A 20,149-nucleotide genomic window follows, 5' to 3' on the forward strand; every position below is an offset into this window, starting at 1 on the left:
TGGAGGATTTTTAATTACATCATGTGGCCAATAATATGGCTGCTGTGAGGTTACTGTACTAACAGACTGTCCAAGAAGATGGAGCTCCAGGGTTGCTGAGTGAAATCAAGGATTTTAATTGGATATTGTTCCACAGCTGGAGTCCACAGACACCTTCAAACATCACTGTTATCTCACTGCTGCTAATGAGTCAGAACACTCAGTGAGGTGAGAATATCTCAGAAATGTCCTCCAAGCTTTTATTAGGGGACCTCAGGGTAATCTTTTACTGTCTCAGAGTAGGAAAAGGTTCATATTTGCATGGATTCCACTAGATTCAAAGATTAATTTCAGAAGGAAGGCTGTGTTTTCATAAATACAGACAGAAATTAGATTAAATATTTATTTTCCTGTTCGGTTTTGAGGCAGATTTGTCCAACTGAGTTTCATGTGCATAATTTAATGAGAAATGCACGAACCAAAGAGCCGTCTCACGTCAGTTTGAAACGCTCAACCTTTACTGTTTGAAGCAGACGACTGCTGGCCTTGATTGTTATTCAATAAAACTAAATACACCCCAATGCTAAAGCAAAGCACGCTTAGAGGCGGCTTCACGGTCCTGAACTTCAGAGCTGTGCCCTACGTAACAAAACCCACAAAAAAAGCAAACCTGACCCGCCTGTTGTTTATGAGGGGCCACCAACCAGAAGAAAGCTGAAAGAGCTTGTTTGAGGGCCTGTAGAGAGGCTCAGTTAGAGGTAAAGAAGGATTATTTTGAGCTGTGAATCATGCAAAGCTGCTCTGGAAGGCTCTAAGAAAAAACAAAGATGGAGCAGAAATATGAACAAAGATTTGATTTTGTTCATATTTAATGCATCAATAAATCACTGCATTTATCATCTCTGTTAGATTAGCACACTGAAGCCGGATGCTTCACCTGATCGCATGCACAGGTCACATGTCTGCCCATTGACTGCTGATTAATCGGCTCATTGTTGCAGCTCTCATGTGCCTGTTCGGGGTCCTGCCCCTCGTGTTGGGAACCTCAGCAATGCTCATCATCTCCTCTGTAACACACGTCGGAGCCTCCAATGATGGTCTTCTTCATTAACCAACCAATCAGCAGCCCTCAGACCTTGCCCTGCAGACACTGCTGTGCAGAAACGTCTGATATGTTTAATTCTCCAGGTTTTAAATATCATCAGCTGGATTTATTCATCTGTTAAATCTTCTCTAGCCAGCCAAAACATAAATTAAAACAGTGAAACCTGGACCATAAATCCAGACAATTATCAAAGAAAAGTGAAAAATTTAAAAATCTGGAACTCAAACTAAAAATGTTTTTGCTTAAACTCTATTTTCATAAACTCAAAGATTAAATTTCTTGGATGTGATACGCTCCAAAAAGTTTATTTCTGTGCCTCCATTTTTTCTGTGGCTTTATTTTGATTAAATTACATAGCAATTACTTTTAAAATAAAATTTACTTTTAAATGTTTATTTTTAAATTTTAATTACATTTGATTTTAATTTAACTTTAAAATACATCTTAATTTTAATTGCTTAAAAAAATTATGTTAATTGTTTTAAATTGCTGATGTAGCAGCTGCTGGAAGTGAGTGCCTTGTTGCTCTTCGTTCCTGTTAGATTAAGTTTAAAGTGCAGTAACATGTGAGAGTGTAGATTTTAGATCTGCCTGTAAAAGTCATGTTTCAGAAGCTGATGTTGATGCAGCCAGCAGAGATCTGAAACAGCCAATGAAAAAGGAGGAAATCCTTCACATCCTGCAGGAAACCATGTAAGGAGTTAATGAATGAAACGATCACAGATCAGAGAAAAATCCAGAGCGGCTCAGTTACATGTTACAGCAGTAATCTGACTATGTACACAGACAAGCTGTCTTTGAATACAGAACAAGTTTCAGCACAGAGGAGTTTTTTGTTTATATTTATTTCATGATTCCTGACGAGTCTCTTCCATCTCTGTCCAGATGCAAAAACAAACAAAATTATTTTATTTTATTTGTTATCGGTTTTAATATAAAATTTCTGGAATTTTTTGAGGAAAGGTTGGCTTGCAGCGAGCTTCAGGAGGAAAGCTCGATGATGAAGGATGAAGATGAGGAACTGTGTTCAGGAAATCCAAACATCTGCTGAGGAAAATACGTTTGAGCCTCCGGCAGCTTCTTCATCCATGGAAATGTCTCGAAGCCTATTCCTCTATGACGCCAACCAGAAAAACCATTAAAACCATTAAAAGTGTCTCTGGCTGTGATGATGGAGGATGAAGGAGGAGGATGAGCCCCTGACAGCAGCTGGGGTCGATGTGAAGGTGTGAGAAGGCCGGCAGCTTCCCCGTCCATCAGATTGCTGACTGATTTCTCCTCATGTGTCGTGTTTGTACAACAAAAAGTTAAAAGATGATCTTCTAACAGGGGAAAAAAACTGCATGAAACATAAAATCATTCATCACTAAACAGCTGCAAACTAATCAATAAATCAATCGATTGGTTGGTTCTTCCAGCTTTATTACAAATACTCAATAATTTTTTTACATTTCAATCTTTTATTTTCTCTTTTGTTTCGTCTCATTTGGTCCATTAAAAATTAAACATTTTTCTTCCTGTTGAGAAGCTCCACAGAGGTGCCAAACACGAGGGGCTGGACCCCTGTGGGGCCTCAGATGCTCAGTGAAGGCCTGAAGTGCCACAGGTCCGAGTCAGGGCCGAATGAAGCTCCTCTGGGGCCTGAAATGTGACTCTGGGTCCCTCTGAGCCTCGCAGTAGCCCGAGCAGAACCCCACAAATGGAAGGATGAGAGCCGTTCAGCTGACAGGAAATCAATCCGCAGCAGATTTAATAAATAAAAGATGAAGATGTTTTTTGGTTTAAAAATAAAAAGCAGATGAAGACTAAATATTTTATGCTCTGTCAGTTTCATAAAATACACGGAAAAAAGAACATTTGGAATTGTTCATTAAAAATAATAATTAATAACTTTTCTCTGCTGGAAAATGATAGATTAAAAATGTAGTCCTTTTTTCTGTTATTCATCAGTTTCATTTTTGTAATTATTCATATCAGTTATTAAAGTAATGCTTGGTGCTGTGAAGGGTTCATGTAACCAAGCATTACTTTAATAATACTATCAAATAATAAAATCAGAAGCTCCACATAAGTGAGCTGATGTTCAGAGAACATCTGGATCCTTCAGCCAGGATGAGCCCAGCTGTGAGGAGGAGTCCGCGGGAGGAGCCCGGGATGAAGTCCTCACCGGCCTCTAGCTCGTTTTAAAGGGAGAGAGGAAGTGGAGCTCTGAGAGATGCTTATGGCCACCGATTCATCAAAACAAAGAAAAACGAGACAAACATCACTTCGGGACTTCTTCTTCGTTTGTCTGGCTTATTCATTTATACTCAGCTGAGCACAAACAGCTGGAGCTCCACGAGGTCACGGCTTGAGCTGGACTCTAAATTTATAGGCTACCTCAGAAAAATGTTTAAACCATTTCCATCAACGAGTCAATTAATGGATTAATTCACCTCATTAATTACTGAAAGTCACACATTTTAAAACGATCCTTTAAAACGATTTAAAAAAATGTAAATAGAATAAAAGTGCATAAAAAGTCATCTGTATGTTCAGCCGGCCAGGAGCACCGAAACAACAGCGCCGTGGACACAATGACAGCATAATAATAATAATAATAATAATAATAATAATAATAATAATAATAATAATAATAATACATCAAATTATTATTATTAAAGATTTCAGCTTCAAGACCGCTACGATGGATTCAGACATTTAAAATTTATAAACACGGAAGTTCAGATCTCGCTCTCTTTGGCTTTCACAAATTATAATTTTAACAATAAATGAATGCTGCTCTGTGATAAGCTGACGGGGATTTAAAAAAAAACCCGGTTCTTATGCTTTATTATTTTTGCCGCAGTTTTTCGTGTCTCGTCAGTTTTTCTCTGTTTCTGTTTGACACAGGAATTTATTATTCATCATAATTCGTCTGGATCAGCTGATCTCTGAGTCTGTCCTCAGATCTGCTGTGTGTTTCACGTTTAACATTTAATTCAAAAATAAAAATTCAGAAGCACAAAAAAGGAAAAATGACATTTGTTTCTTTACCTTGAGGAGAGAAAAATAAAAATAATTATAAATTATAAAATAAATAATAAGTTTTATAAATTTAGTCACGTGATAAAGAGTCATTAAAACGATTAAATTAATGTTTAGCATTAAAAATGAAAAACCAACTGAATGTGGGGAAAATAAATCAGCGATCAAATCTCAGGAAGAATCCTCCGAGCTTCAGCTCGGACTTTATTTTTAACTACTTTTAAATATTATTTTCATATTTTCAGCGGCAGTTTAAAACGGAGTTCCTGTTGACTGAAATGTATCCCCATGTTCTGCGTTTTACGTGTAAAAATGTGCGAAAATATAATTTAGACTGAGAAGAAGAGAGCACAGAGCTGCATTAAAACATGCCGGAGACGAAAAAAACAAAACAAAACTGAAAAACAGGATTCAAAGTCATTAACGTTCATATCCGCTCTTTAATTATTATCCTAAATGTATAAAATATTTCCAGAAAAACAAAAAACTCGACCCTGCGTTAGAATCACAGAATTAAAATTCATCAGCTGAGCGCTGATCAGGAAACAGAAGTCGGATTTAATTGAGCGGTGGCGAGGGTGGTGTTACCGCTGAGGGTGGTGTTACCCGGGAGCGCGGACTGGTCGGGACTGAAGCCGGGACAGAGCAGCGTGCAGCCGGGTGTGACTGCTCACAAACACCGACAGCCGAAGGAGAGAAAAAGCCCCCCAAAACTACAAAATCGTCCATGTTTTCTGCGTGATTTCAGCCGGGTTTAAAAAGGAAATCCAGAATCCGCCTCAGATGAAGCCGAGCATCAGCGACACAAAGCAAACACCTGCAGTTCTTTTTTTATTCAATAAAAGTGCATTACATGAGCCTGCGGGGTACACAACTGCGCAGACGCAACTCACAACCCAGAACATATAAATAAAATGTGCGCGAGCAGAAAAAAAACAATAATAAAAAAATGTAAATGTTTGCGCCGTTTGTGTCTGTACACGTGCTGCGTTCATGGTCTCCTCCTGAGAGGCCTTCAAGGAGCCGCAGCGGGGTGGTGTTGGTGGTGGGAAAGGGGTGGGGGTTAAACCCAAATGAAAAGTAGAAAAACATTAAATTTAAATATTCACATTTCTATCCACTCACTCATATTTACAGTCCGCTCCGGCCCGCAGGTAAAAACCAGTCTGTCGTTCAGGTAAGCTCACGTGACTTCAGCTGAGTTCGGACTTCCGGTCCGGTTAGGAGCTGTCCGTGTCGGGCGCGTGCAACAGCAGCGCGGAGCTCGCGGGCTTGTGTTTCTTGAGCAGCTGTGTGATTTTCTCGTCGTCGGAGTTCGGGTCCAGCGGCTTGTTGTACTCGTCGTCCTCGTCTTCGTTGTCCGAAGTGCCCTTGAGCCGCTCCGTCTCAGAGTCCTGCTTCTTCTTGGCGGAGGCCATCTCTGCCGCGTGCTTCTTCCGCCACTTCGTCCTCCGGTTCTGGAACCACACCTGCGGCGGCGGCACACACAGAAGCCCACTCACATTTCGGATGATTTAGCTTTTATTATTTAAAGCTAAGACAGGAAACAGTCCCAGTTTTCACATTTAAATTCCTACAGAAACCAATACAGGCGACTAAACGGCAGCTTATTAAATATGAGAAACTTTATTTATAAAGGCAGATTTAAACTGTGACAGGTTAAGTCATCATTCTTTCTATAATTAATTTTCCTCTTTTGAACTCAGATTTAATTAAAAACACGTATTCTGACCCGATGCATGTAAAAGGTTAAAATTGTGAGCTAAAGCTCAAAAATAATAACTTACCTAAACCTAAAAATAAGATATAAGTTACAAGATAAATAACTTAAAACAACGTACACATGATTGTTAAAAAATGTTTTTGCTTCAAATTAATTAAATAATTTTATTGTGAGACAGGAAAATTAAAACCTGAATTTTAGCTGAAAAACGTGGATTCAAGCCCGCTTTACAAAGAGTGCGAAAGGAAAAACCCCTGATATAATGATTGATGAATTCTCTGCGATTTACCCACAAACACGGTGAAAGTTCCGTTTGTGGAAGCAGACGGGTAAGCAGCAGCACATATTGAAATAGGGGTGTCGGTTACCTTGACCTGGCTCTCGGTCATGCCCAGGGAGTAGGCCAGCCGGGCTCTCTCGGGGCCCGCCAGATATTTCGTTTGTTCGAAAGTTTTTTCCAGGGCGAAGATCTGCTGCCCGGAGAACGTGGGCCGCGTGTGCTTCCGTTTGCCGTCTTTGTCCAATAAGACAGAGCTCTGATCTGAAACGAGAGGCCGACACAGACATTCAGTACACACAGCCCATAGCCTGCTTCTATTCTGTTCTATTATTTTATTGTACGTCATGTTTCTGGGATCTAACACTTGTTTTCCACTCACGGGGCGAGCACGCGAACCTAGCGTCCCTCCAGTGGGGGCTCTGCATCACCCCCGGCCAGAAGATGGGCGTCCTGCCTGGCAGGTCCGCCAGGGGCTTCGGGTACCGGGCCACGGCCACGGCGGCCGCGGAGGGGCTGAAGTAGAGCCCGGGGGGAGGCGGCGGGCTGAGGCTGCTGAACCTGGGCAGACCCGTCAGGATCCCCGCGGAGGAGGAGGCGGAGGCCCCGGCGGAGGTGGCGCAGGGCCGGTTCAGGATGTCGTTAATTCCGTGCGGGGTGGCAGAGGAGCACTGTTGCGGGGAGCCGAGCCCGGAGGACGGGCCGGTGGAGCTCTTGATGCCCGGGGAGGCTGCGGCCATGCCGCCCGGGTTCGGGGAGGTGGTAGCCGGTGAGGTAGAGGAGGCGGGGCCACCGGAGGAGAGCGGGTAGGCCGGGTACAGCGGGGTCTTCATCTCGGTCATGCTATGCAGAGCAGCCAGGGGGGGCGTGCTGAGGAGGAAGGCGCTCTGACGGGACCCGTCCATCGGACCCGCCGCTAACATCCCCCCGGGGGGCGGGCCGGGCTCTGCGGGCAGGGGCGCGCACTAACGCCGCTCTGAGCCCATCCCGGGCCGCTCTGCGCTCTAATCCCACCACGGTCCTCTATGCAGACAGCCTGAGTCCAGCTCCGAGTCCCGGATAGGCACCAGGCGCACGCGCTGCTTCCGCCCGCGAGTTGCGTGAGATAATAACAGCTGATCATCCGCGCGAGACTATCAGCCCCAAGTTAGAGAGGAGGGAGAACAGGGGGACGGGGAGGGGGGCTGAGGACGGGCAGGGGTGGTCTCTCCGGATTGGTTAACCTGGGGGTGACGTAGACGTTCCCGGTTCAGGAGGGCCTCGTGATTGGCTGAGCAGAAATGAGATGAGTGATGGGAAATAAAAAAATGTGAAGAAAGAGAAAAACGAGAATTTAAAGGTCAGAGACAAAAGTATGATTTAAATAATCAGAGGAGCAAAACCAGGTCGGTTATTAAAACAAAATAAAATGAGGTAAAAAGAAATGAAATAAAGTCAAATAAAATAAAGTCAAATAGTGGAAATTAAAATGCATGAAAAAAAATTTAAACACACTCTGCTTTTGTGATTGAAATAATAAACATGATTTCAGTCACGCTTTACTGTTTAATAAAATATACTAAAATTTGTCTTAATAAATGAAAATATTTTTTAATCATTTTAAATCTAAACAGACAAACACTAGCCAGCAGGGGGCGCTGCAATAGCAACGCTTATATTTCGGAGGAATCACCAAGAACATTAAATTCATTTTATAATAATTATCCACATGACTCTGATTTCATGGAAAGGAAAGTGCTGCTTGATGGTTTGATGCCACTTTGTAGAATAGAATAGATGAACAGAAGAATCCTTTAATTGTCCCACAAGGGGAAATTTGGTTACAACAGCAACAAAAAAAGAAGAAGAAAAGAAATGCACAAACAAACAAACAAACAAACAAACAAACAAACAAACAACAGTGTTTCCAGAACTGTTTTTTGGTTGATTCAAATTAATGCGTTAAACTTAATTCATACATTTTTAGGTTAATTATTGTATAATCTTTGAGTTTATTTATAATAACATTTACTAAATTAAATCTGTACAAACTGCTTAACTTAAAATTAATTAGAGCGCTCTTACTTTGATATAAAATATTAAATGTGTCTGACTTCTCCTGAATTCTTAAAACAAACAGTTTAATATAACGCTTCATTGTTATGCTGACACTGCTTTTTTGCAAGAAGTAAAGCTGACCTTTGTTTATTTATTATGTATTAGCTTTAGTTTGTCTGTAATTGAATAAGTTGCTGTTACTTTCAGTTAACGTAAGAATGGTGAGTTAAAGATGATCGGTCACACAGCTTTACATTTAGAAATAAAAGTTTAGCAAATTTTATTAAAGATAAAGTCAGTAAATGTTTAAGGGTCAAGATTTCTTTTAAAATTCAGAGGGCTCAGATTGCGTTGCGTTCATGTGCCCTGTACACCGCACGGATAAATGACCGCTGGTTTTATAAACAGTTTAACATCCAGCAGGTCACTGAGGACCAAATCCAATTTTGTGGGGCAAATCTTAGTAGCTGGGAGAGTTTATCCATAACAACACACACAGACCAGAAGATTAATCAAACTAAAGGTTTAAAAGAAAGGCTGGATTTTATTTAATTTCTATTTTTAAAAACTTCTTATAAACGTAAATGGAAGCTAAAGTGTATTTTTATAACTGCAAAATGAAGTTAATTAGTTTTTTCCAGAGGAACATTTGAACATTATCATTTTAAACAATAAAGATTATTAACAGCGCACACACAGAAAAAACAAAAACAACAACAACTGTAAAATACAGTGTAAACAGTTTTAAAATGAACATTTTTTCATGTTATTATTATTTTAAAAATTATTTTCCATATTTTCTGTTTTTTTTTAACTACACGTTAAATTTTTCAATTTTACAGAAACCTCCACCCCCCCCCCCGCCCCGCCCCCTTTTTTTCTTTTTTTTTTTACAGTGTAATTCATGCATGAAATGAACGAACAAATAAATTCTGAGAGTGGCAGCCTCGACCGTCGGGCTGTGGATCAGACCTAAGAGGAACGTGTTTGTGTTTCAGCTCTAAACTAAAAAAAGTCTGAGATAAAAACCCTGCAGGTCAAACATGAGCTCAGCCTCTGTAAACATCTGGACGGTTAGTCACAAAGATCTGAGTCATTTCCTGTCTTAAGTTCTCCGCTTTAATTTAATCTCTTCAAACTTTCTCATGACCGCTCAAAATTTCCTTGTGACCCTTTACGGGGACTCGAGCCCTGGGTTTGGAACTCATTTCAGGCTTTTATTTTGAAGGAAATATTGGAAATTTGAAAAGCTGCAGCATAAAAAAGTGCAGCAGGTCCTTCTGGGGGATCATGAAAAGACGTTTTTTTAACACTCATTTACTGCTGATTTTCTATTTATTCGCTTCATCATCCACAAACAATTAATAATCAATGATAATGATGTTCACCTCTAATATAATTACTGAGGTGAAAATATGATCATTTATAATATATTATTAATATATTATCTTTCTCTCTTTTTTTTTGGAATACCTGTTGTTGTCGTTGAAACAAAATAAACCCCTCCCTATGGCAGATGTGGGGCAGATTTTCCTATTTGTTCCTCTAACATGTAAATGTGACAGAGCCAGAAACAAATGAGTCACAGAAAACAGTAACAGGAAGTGATGTCACACCCAGCCCTAGATTTGACCTCTCAGGCTACACTGCAGCCTGCAACTAAGGAAAAATTAGGCTTCATTAGTTTTTAATTAGTAAATTAATTAAATCTAGCAGGTCTTCGGTGATAAATAAGAATAAAAAACTAATAAAGTAAAAAAAAATCTGTTTTATTGCTTCCATTTTCCTAAACTTCAAACCTCTGCTCCTGTATAGAACCGGATGGAGTGATGACATCACAGCTGATCATTAACACAAAACATGGAAAATATGAAGCACTGCTTGATTCAGGTTACTTTAGTTTAGATGTAATAGATTACTTTGAGTCCTTTTAAGTTCACCCAGTGTTACCACAGTACAAAGACATAATACTGCTGCTAATAACAGTAATTAAATAATGTTTTGAAAATCCTTTAAATCAACAAACGATTTTGTTTTTAAATCTTTGAATCTTTGAGAAAATGTGTTATTGATTACAATAAACTACTAATAATTAATAATAATATTTCAGGCTCGATGCATTTATGCGAATAAAAAATTTAACTCGACAGACCTCAGATTGATTCTATTTATAAGTTTATTGATTTTGTATTTTTGATAAGAGAATTGTTGGAGAGAAATAACAAAGTAATCTGGAGCAGCTGGACAGATTAAATTATGGTGTTGTGTTATGATGATGATCAGGAAGATGCTTCAACCTGCTGAAAGAGACTGAAACACAAAATCAGCAGTGCGCAGGCGCCCCCCTCTGGTCAGACTGTGTCAGCACACGGGGTTCATTTTATACACGTGCCTTGTAATCAGCTTAATGAGACTACCTGTATGAAAATCCTACAGTGTTGAAGACATATGTGTAAATCCTGGAAACATGAAGTCAGCCGAGTTCACGACCAGCAGCTGCAGTTTAGTGTTTATGAGTTTATGAACGTGTCACAGAAACACTGATAGAGACTGGACGGAGCCTTCTCTTTGACTTCACTGAGCTCAGCTTTACACTCGCACAAAGATTTAATCCCACAGTGAAACTAAATAAACACCTTTGAAGAGTTGTTTGCATTATTTTATAATAAATCACAGTGATCAGCTGTGTCACTGTTTCTCAGACTGTGGGACCTACAAGATTTCAATTCAGTTTTATTTATATATCATCAAATCACAGCAACATAACTCACAACACAGCAACATAACTAAGGAAGGATTCAGGGTCACGTGGTCCAGCCTATAACTATATGCTCTACCAAACAGAACATTTGAAGCCTAATCTTAGAAGTAGAGATAGTGTCTGTCTCCTGAATCCAGCCTGGAAGCTGGTTCCATAGTAGAGGGGCCTGAAAACTGAAGGCTCTCCCTCCCAGTCTACTTTTAAATACTCTAGGAACAACAAGTGAGCCTGCAGTGTGAGAGCGAAGTGCTCTAATAGGGTGATATGGTACTACAAGGTCATTAAGATAAGATGGGGCCTGATTATTTAAGACCTTGTATGTGAGGAGCAGGATTTTGAATTCAGTTCTGGATTTAACAGGAAGCCAATGAAGTGAAGCCAATACAGGAGAAATATGCTCTCTCTTTCTAGTCCCTGTCAGGACTCTTGCTGCAGCATTTTGGATTAACTGAAGGTTTTTCAGGGAGTTTTTAGGACATCCTGATAATAATGAATTACAGTAGTTCATGTCCCTAGAACAACACTCTCGCCAGTTAATTAGGAACTGCCTTTTTCAGCTAAGAAACATCTCCAAACTGCGAACTTTGTTGTCTAAATCTGAGTTAGAAATGGTTATTCATACTTTTAATTCATCTCGCTTAGATTATTGTAACAGCCTTTTTCTTTGTTTGAGCAAAAGGAATCTTGACCGTCTCCAGTTAGTCCAGAATGCTGCTGCAAGGCTTTTAACTAAGACACGAAAAAGAGAGCACATTACACCAGATTTACGTTCATTACACTGGCTTCCAGTACATTTTAGAATTCATTTTAAAATCTTGGTACTGACTTTTAAAGCTTTGAATTGTGATGCCCCTGCTTACATTTCTGATCTGTTAGAACCCCATGCTCCCTCTCGCAGCCTGAGATCTTCTAATCAAAGGCTGTTGGTAGTCCCACAAACTCTTTTTAAGACTAGAGGTGATAGCGGTGGCCCCCAGGTTGTGGAATGCTCTCCCTCCATCATTACGTTGCCTTGATTGTATTTATTCTTTTAAAAAGCAGCTTAAGACTCATTTATTTAGATTGGCTTTTAATTAGATTTGTGCTGTGTGTTTTATTATTGATGTATTTTATGTATTTCTTTTTTATATTACTGTGAAGCACTTTGTGGTTTTTATCCTGTGAAAAGTGCTATATAAATAAATTGATTTGATTTGATTTCAGCCTAGAAGTAATAAATGCATGAACTAGTTTTTCAGCATCACTCTGAGACAGGATATTTCTAATTTTAAAGATGTTGCGCAAATGGAAGAAAGAAGTCCAACATATTTGTTAAATATGTGCATTGAAGGACATATCCTGGTCAAAAATAACTCCAAGGTTCCTCACAGTGTTACTGGAGGCCAAAGCAATGTCATCCAGAGTAAGAATCTGTATAGCAGTGAAAATGTATGCTATGCCTACGGGATAGTATACAACGATATTGCCTAAGGGAAGCATGTATAATGTAAACAGAACTGGTTCTAGTACTGAACCCTGTGGAACTCCATAATTAACCGCAGTGTGTGAAGAACATTCTCTATATACATGAACAAATTGGAGTCTATTAGATACAGTGGCTTGCAAAAGTATTCAGCCCCCTTGAACTTTTCCACATTTTGTCACATTACAGCCACAAACATGAATCGATTTTATTGGAATTCCACGTGAAAGACCAATACAAAGTGGTGTACACGTGAGAAGTGGAATGAAAATCATACATGATTCCAAACATTTCTTACAAATAAATAACTGAAAAGTGGGGTGTGCGTAATTATTCAGCCCCCTTTGGTCTGAGTGCAGTCAGTTGCCCATAGACATTGCCTCATGAGAGCTAATGACTAAACAGAGTGCACCTGTGTGTGATCTAATGTCAGTACAAATACAGCTGCTCTGTGACGGCCTCAGAGGTTGTCTAAGAGAATATTGGGAGCAACAACACCATGAAGTCCAAAGAACACACCAGACAGGTCAGGGATAAAGTTATTGAGAAATGTAAAGCAGGCTTAGGCTACAGAAAGATTTCCCAAGGCTTGAACATCCCACAGAGCACTGTTCAAGCAATCGTTCAGAAATGGAAGGAGTATGGCACAACTGTAAACCTACCAAGACAAGGCCGTCCTGTCATGGTCCTGAGCCATGTTGGCCCAGTATTCTTAGTTTTCGTGTGTTTTGTATTTTGTTCCTTATTTATGCCTTGGTCCCTAGGTTGTTCTGTTAAGATGTTCCTTATTTGATTACCCCCTGTGTGCCCCTCTATGTATCTGTGAGCCCTCGTTTCCCCTCCTTGTGTTTTATTCCATGTTTTCCCCAGCCCGTTATGTCTGTGCTCTCCCTGTGCTCTCTCTCCTCCTGTCTGAACCTCTGTGTACTTCCTGTTTTACAGTCTCTCGTCAGTATGCGTCATGTTGTGTTCACTCCTGCCCTGTCTCATTATGATTATCTGTGTCAGCTGTGTTTCCCGTGTGCTCCCACTTCCCTCATTAACCCTCTGTGTATTTATGTCCGCGTCTCCCTCAGTTCAGTGTCGTGTTCTCCCTCATGACTGTGTGCCCTTCCGTGTGTTTCCTCATGAGTCAGTTCCTTTATGACTTCCCAGTTTAGTTTCATATTATTTTGCATCGTCTTAACTTCCGTCAGCAATAAAACTGTTTTGAGTTCATTCCTGCCTCCGTGTGCTTGCGTTTGGGTCCTCATCCTGCCTGCACACAGCCTATTCATGACACGTCCACCTAAACTCACAGGACGAACAAGGAGAGCGCTGATCAGAAATGCAGCCAAGAGGCCCATGGTGACTCTGGACGAGCTGCAGAGATCTACAGCTCAGGTGGGGGAATCTGTCCATAGGACAACTATTAGTCGTGCACTGCACAAAGTTGGCCTTTATGGAAGAGTGGCAAGAAGAAAGCCATTGTTAACAGAAAACCATAAGAAGTCCCGTTTGCAGTTTGCCACAAGCCATCTGGGGGACACAGCAAACATGTGGAAGAAGGTGCTCTGGTCAGATGAGACCAAAATGGAACTTTTTGGCCAAAATACAAAACGCTATGTGTGGCGGGAAACTAACACTGCACATCACTCTGAACACACCATCCCCACTGTCAAATATGGTGGTGGCAGCATCATGCTCTGGGGGTGCTTCTCTTCAGCAGGGACAGGGAAGCTGGTCAGAGTTGATGGGAAGATGGATGGAGCCAAATACAGGGCAATCTTGGAAGAAAACCTGTCTGCAAAAGACTTGAGACTGGGGCGGAGGTTCACCTTCCAGCAGGACAACGACCCTAAACATAAAGCCAGGGCAACAATGGAAGGATTTAAAACAAAACACATCCATGTGTTAGAACGGCCCAGTCAAAGTCCAGATCTAAATCCAATCGAGAACCTGTGGCAAGATCTGAAAACTGCTGTTCACAAACGCTGTCCATCTAATCTGACTGAGCTTGAGCTGCTTTCCAAAGAAGAATGGGCAAGGATTTCAGTCTGTAGATGTGCAAAGCTGGTAGAGACATTGCAATGGAATCCAGTAAATCTCCAATAAAATTGATTCATGTTTGTGGCTGTAATGTGACAAAATGTGGAAAAGTTCAAGGGGCCGAATACTTTTGCAAGCCACTGTAGATATGATACAAACCACTGCAGCGCAGTACCTGTAATACCTACAGCATGTTCTAATCGCTCTAATAGGATATTATGGTCGACAGTATCGAATGCTGCACTAAGGTCTAGCAGGACAAGCACAGAGATGAGTCCACTGTCAGAGGCCATAAGAAGATCATTTGTAACCCTTCACTAAAGCTGTTTCTGTCTGTGATGAGCTCTGAAACCTGACTGAAACTCTTCAAATAAACCATTCCTCTGCAGTTGATCAGTTAGCTGTTTAACAACTACTCTTTCAAGGATTTTTGAGATGAAAGGAAGGTTGGAGATTGGCCTTTAATTACCTAAGTTGCTGGGTCAAGAGATGGATTTTTAAGTAACGGTTTAAGGCCTGTGGTACACAGCCGATTATAAGAGATGTGTTGATCATATTAAAGATCCATCCATCTATCCATTTTATTCCACTTATCCGGGGCCGGGTCGCGGGGGCAGCAGCCCAAGCAGAAAAGCCCAGACCTCCCTCTCCCCAGCCACTTCCTCCAGCTTGTCCGGGGGAACACCGAGGCGTTCACAGGCCAGCCGAGAGATAAAATCTTTCCAGCATATCCTGGGTCTGCCCCGGGTCCTCCCGGTGGGAAATGCCCGGAACACCCCACCCAGGAGGCATCGTTGTCAGATGCCTGAACCACCTCAACTGGCTTCTTTCGATGTGGTGGAGGAGCAGCGGTTCTACTCTGAGCCCCTCTCGAATAGCTGAACCTCTCACCCTATCTCTGAGGGAGAGGCCAGCCACCCTTTGGAGGAAGCCCATTTCCAACACTTGTATCCGCAATCTCATTCTTTCGGTCACTACCCACAGCTCGTGACCATAAGTGAGGGTAGGGACGTAGATCGACCGGTAAATTGAGAGCTTTGTTTTTACGCTCAGCTCTCTCTGCACCACAACAGACCGGTGCAGCGTGCGCATCACTGCAGCTGCAGCACCAATCCGTCTGTCGATCTCCCGCTCCCTTCTCCCATCCCTCGTGAACAAGACCCTGAGATACTTAAACTCCTCAACTTGGGGCAGAAACTCGTCCTGACCTGGAGTGGGCACTCCACCCTTTTCTGGCTGAGGACATTGGTCTCAGATTTGCTGATTCTCATTCCCACCGCTTCACAGTCAGCTGCGAACCATTCCAAGGTGAGCTAGAGGCCAGAAAGCTGGAGGCTTCAATTAATTAATGGCAGGACTTCTTTTAGCACTGTTGTAGGAATGGGGTGTAAAATCAGTGTTGGGGATTAACGAAATACATGTACCGGCATTACGTATTTAAAATACAACATTTGAGTAACTGTATTCCGTTACGTTACCATTTGGAAAAGGTGGTATTCAGAATACAGTTACTTTGTTGAAATAAATAGATTACACTGCGGGTTTTTTTTTCTTCCTGTTTCATATGTTAGGCTGTCCCCTCTCTATTCTTGGTAATGGACTACTTGCACTACGGCATGTGACGTATTTCCGTTTCCAAATACTACCGCTTGGGCGTTTCCGGTATGTTTGTTTATCTATCGGTAGCTATGCTAACGTCACTTCAGAATGAGTATAAAAAGGAAAGTATTTAAAACAGAATATTTTCAAAAACAGCAGAAGAAATACTCCGAGCATTGCTGTGTCCCACTTTGTTCGGCTTCAGCCAAATTTAACGGCATACTAAGTTTTCATGGTGTTCCGACCCATTCTGACTTGAGAAGACAATGGCTGGTAAACATACATCATTTCACAATTACCTCTCACACCAGGGTCTGCTGCAGACACTTTGCCAGTGATCAACTCATAGAGCCAACAACCCTCGATGGTCGAAGGTGGCTTATTAAAGGTGCTGTACCAACACTTTTTGAGTGGAATGGCTATAAAGTTGAACCACCGCGGCGTAGTGTTTGGGAGAGAACGGAGCGACGCCTTGAACTAGTTCCTCCTGACGATCAAGAAGAGCACAGTCTTACAAGAGATCATGACTACTGCTCAGTCCCTGAGCCGTCTGCATTAGACATATCTGCATCAGCTGCAGAAGACCTGTCCGAAGACGTGGAGACTCTGAGGAAGGAAATACAGGAGTTACGTGTCCAGCGAGAATTTGGGTTACAGCGTTTTGCTGGCTCCGACACTGACATCCGATTCTATACCAGGTACACCTAAGTTCTATTCAAGCTAACTGTTTAAAATATACCAAGGTCACCATCAGTTAAATTTCGAAAGTGTTTCCAGTCTTAATGAAACACAATAGAAATTTACTTTTTCTCTGCTGATTGTATGTTTCATGTAGATGCTTTAGTATTTAAACGATATCCTAATGCTACAGGTAAAATACAACACCAAATAGACTCTTAATCAGACTATGTTATACAGCATACCATTAGCATATTTGTCACAGTTTATATTATTTTTATGTCAGTGTGTAATGTTAATTAATGATTGACACGATGTATGTCTCTCTCGTGAATAGATTTCCAAGCTATGATCATTTGATGGCATTTTGGTTTTTGATTGAGCCTTGCATCTATAAAATGATCCAGGTTTCAAGAGCCAAGTCAGCTGCCAATAGGAACGAAGAAGTGTTGACACGTGCACGCACATCAACAGTAGGTTATGGGTTTGTTGGTAGTTAGAACTAGAGGTGTAATTTTAATGTATTTATGTACAATAACATTACATTATGTACAATAGCATGTATGCTAAAGGACTCAGCATCCTTTACATACATACACCTGTGTACTACAGCACCTCATTGTTTACCCCATAGTACGGTATGGTATGCATAACCATTACAAAACATTTAGCCAAGAAAAGTGTAATTTTACTACAGGGAGTGCAGAATTATTAGGCAAATGAGTATTTTGTCCACATCATCCTCTTCATGCATGTTGTCTTACTCCAAGCTGTATAGGCTCGAAAGCCTACTACCAATTAAGCATATTAGGTGATGTGCATCTCTGTAATGAGAAGGGGTGTGGTCTAATGACATCAACACCCTGTATCAGGTGTGCATAATTATTAGGCAACGTCCTTTCCTTTGGCAAAATGGGTCAAAAGAAGGACTTGACAGGCTCAGAAAAGTCAAAAATAGTGAGATATCTTGCAGAGGGATGCAGCAGTCTCAAAATTGCAAAGCTTCTGAAGCGTGATCATCGAACAATCAAGCGTTTCATTCAAAATAGTCAACAGGGTCGCAAGAAGCGTGTGGAAAAACCAAGGCGCAAAATAACTGCCCATGAACTGAGAAAAGTCAAGCGTGCAGCTGCCAAGATGCCACTTGCCACCAGTTTGGCCATATTTCAGAGCTGCAACATTACTGAAGTGCCCAAAAGCACAAGGTGTGCAATACTCAGAGACATGGCCAAGGTAAGAAAGGCTGAAAGACGACCACCACTGAACAAGACACACAAGCTGAAACGTCAAGACTGGGCCAAGAAATATCTCAAGACTGGTTTTTCTAAGGTTTTATGGACTGATGAAATGAGAGTGAGTCTTGATGGGCCAGATGGATGGGCCCGTGGCTGGATTGGTAAAGGGCAGAGAGCTCCAGTCCGACTCAGACGCCAGCAAGGTGGAGGTGGAGTACTGGTTTGGGCTGGTATCATCAAAGATGAGCTTGTGGGGCCTTTTCGGGTTGAGGATGGAGTCAAGCTCAACTCCCAGTCCTACTGCCAGTTTCTGGAAGACACCTTCTTCAAGCAGTGGTACAGGAAGAAGTCTGCATCCTTCAAGAAAAACGTGATTTTCATGCAGGACAATGCTCCATCACACGCGTCCAAGTACTCCACAGCGTGGCTGGCAAGAAAGGGTATAAAAGAAGAAAAACTAATGACATGGCCACCTTGTTCACCTGATCTGAACCCCATTGAGAACCTGTGGTCCATCATCAAATGTGAGATTTACAAGGAGGGAAAACAGTACACCTCTCTGAACAGTGTCTGGGAGGCTGTGGTTGCTGCTGCACGCAATGTTGATGGTGGACAGATCAAAACACTGACAGAATCCATGGATGGCAGGCTTTTGAGTGTCCTTGCAAAGAAAGGTGGCTATATTGGTCGCTGATTTGTTTTTGTTTTGTTTTTGAATGTCAGAAATGTATATTTGTGAATGTGGAGATGTTATATTGGTTTCACTGGTAAAAATAAATAATTGAAATGGGTATATATTTGTTTTTTTGTTAAGTTGCCTAATAATTATGCACAGTAATAGTCACCTGCACAGATATCCCCCTAAAATAGCTAAAACTAAAATCAAACTAAAAACTACTTCCAAAAACATTCAGCTTTGATATTAATGAGTTTTTTGGGTTCATTGAGAACATGGTTGTTGTTCAATAATAAAATTATTCCTCAAAAATACAACTTGCCTAATAATTCTGCACTCCCTATAGTTCATAGCTTAAGGAGTAACATTTTCCCTTTTGTTTTCACCTTTCAGAGGCAGCTGCTACAGCCAATTGACGAGTTCTTTCTTTTCCTGGTTTTCCTGTCAGTTGGTTTGAAGGAGAGGGACCTGGCACATCGATTTAGCATACACCAGTCCACAGTGAGCCGCATTATTGCAACATGGACAATTTTTCTTGCCACTGCACTGGGGTCTCAATGCATCTGGCTTACATGTGCAGACGCGCTACCTCTCTGAGGAATTCAAAGATTTCTCAGACACCCAGATGATCCTTGACTGTACAGAGCTGAGGTGTCAGACACCATCCTCACCACTTCTCCAAAGTGAAATGTACTCTTCGTACAAATCCCACTGTACGATGAAAGCCCTGGTTGGCATAGCTCCACATGGTCCAGTGACATTCATCTCTAATCTGTATGCTGGTTCGGTTAGTGACAAGGAACTATTCAAACAATCAGGCATTGCTGAGAAGTTGACTGAAGACATGGCAGTGATGGTAGATAAGGGCTTCCTAATCACAGATTGTTGTAAATGCAAAGTGTACTGCCCACCTTTTCTATCTAAGCAGAAGCAGATGCCAGCATACCAGGTTAAGGAGACGCAGGCCATAGCCAGACTCAGGGTACATGTGGAGCGAGTCATTAGGAGGATAAAACAGAACAAACTTTTTGATAGCATCATTACCATGTCACATGTTTACAATATCAACCAACTGTTTGCAGTAGCATGTATGCTGTCAAATTACCAGAACACAGCATTAGTTAAAAAAATGGGTTAAGTGAGACAAGATGGATTTTTCCCAAGACACCAGTGCCAGTACCAGGAACTTATGGAAAATGACCTGCAGCTGAGGCCACTACAGTTGCATTTCTTCCTTGACAATACTTGATTACAGAACTGGTACTTGAGTGCTGATAGTTGAGTTCCAGTTATTGTTAATTCTAACTCATTGCAAATGTTGAATGTTAATAATACTGTTTAATTATACTACTATATTACTACTCAGAGTCAACAAAATTGTTTATCAAAATTATAGTTAAATCACTAAATCGTCAGAGAATCACATTTGCTCAACACCTGCCACAGGTGGATGAACCCGAATGCTGCTTCAATACCTCAACTCTTTACGCTCATTGTTATAAACAGCTGCACTCAGTTCAGACCCTCACTGTGGCATTAATATTTATGTTTATTGTAAACTT

General features: G+C 41.2%; 2 protein-coding genes across 2 annotated transcripts; one reads left to right on the forward strand and one right to left on the reverse strand.

The window, feature by feature from the left end:
• Positions 1–4,929: 4,929 nt before the first annotated feature.
• On the reverse strand, positions 4,930–7,212 carry nkx6-1 (NK6 homeobox 1). Its single transcript, XM_085281168.1, has 3 exons — positions 6,494–7,212; positions 6,203–6,375; positions 4,930–5,580 (listed from the first exon to the last, which is right to left on the reverse strand). The coding sequence occupies exons 1-3, from the start codon at positions 7,032–7,034 to the stop codon at positions 5,332–5,334; spliced, it is 963 nt and encodes a 320-aa protein (XP_085137294.1). The 5' UTR covers positions 7,035–7,212; the 3' UTR covers positions 4,930–5,331.
• Positions 7,213–16,106: 8,894 nt separating this feature from the next.
• LOC146570353 (uncharacterized) lies at positions 16,107–19,184 on the forward strand. Its single transcript, XM_085281169.1, has 3 exons — positions 16,107–16,696; positions 17,014–17,149; positions 18,981–19,184. The coding sequence occupies exons 1-3, from the start codon at positions 16,107–16,109 to the stop codon at positions 19,182–19,184; spliced, it is 930 nt and encodes a 309-aa protein (XP_085137295.1).
• The last annotated feature ends 965 nt before the right edge of the window (positions 19,185–20,149 follow it).

This window comes from Mchenga conophoros, linkage group LG7 (genome assembly GCF_057382185.1).
Source record: "Mchenga conophoros isolate Kocher_MC1m ecotype Shallow Benthic linkage group LG7, M_conophoros_male_GT1.1, whole genome shotgun sequence".
NCBI classification, from domain to species: domain Eukaryota; kingdom Metazoa; phylum Chordata; class Actinopteri; order Cichliformes; family Cichlidae; genus Mchenga; species Mchenga conophoros.

What these genes read in the sequence shown, in the direction of transcription:
- nkx6-1 (XM_085281168.1), bottom strand. Translation starts at nt 7,034, where the DNA reads ATGTTAGCGGCGGGTCCGATGGACGGGTCCCGTCAGAGCGCCTTCCTC. An exon ending in TAGGTTCGCGTGCTCGCCCC is followed by an intron (nt 6,376 to 6,493) that starts GTGAGTGGAAAA and finishes CTCTCGTTTCAG; the next exon opens with ATCAGAGCTCTGTCTTATTG. An exon ending in TGACCGAGAGCCAGGTCAAG is followed by an intron (nt 5,581 to 6,202) that starts GTAACCGACACC and finishes CCGCCGCCGCAG; the next exon opens with GTGTGGTTCCAGAACCGGAG.
- LOC146570353 (XM_085281169.1), top strand. Translation starts at nt 16,107, where the DNA reads ATGAGTATAAAAAGGAAAGTATTTAAAACAGAATATTTTCAAAAACAG. An exon ending in GACATCCGATTCTATACCAG is followed by an intron (nt 16,697 to 17,013) that starts GTACACCTAAGT and finishes TCTCGTGAATAG; the next exon opens with ATTTCCAAGCTATGATCATT. An exon ending in CACGTGCACGCACATCAACA is followed by an intron (nt 17,150 to 18,980) that starts GTAGGTTATGGG and finishes TTCACCTTTCAG; the next exon opens with AGGCAGCTGCTACAGCCAAT.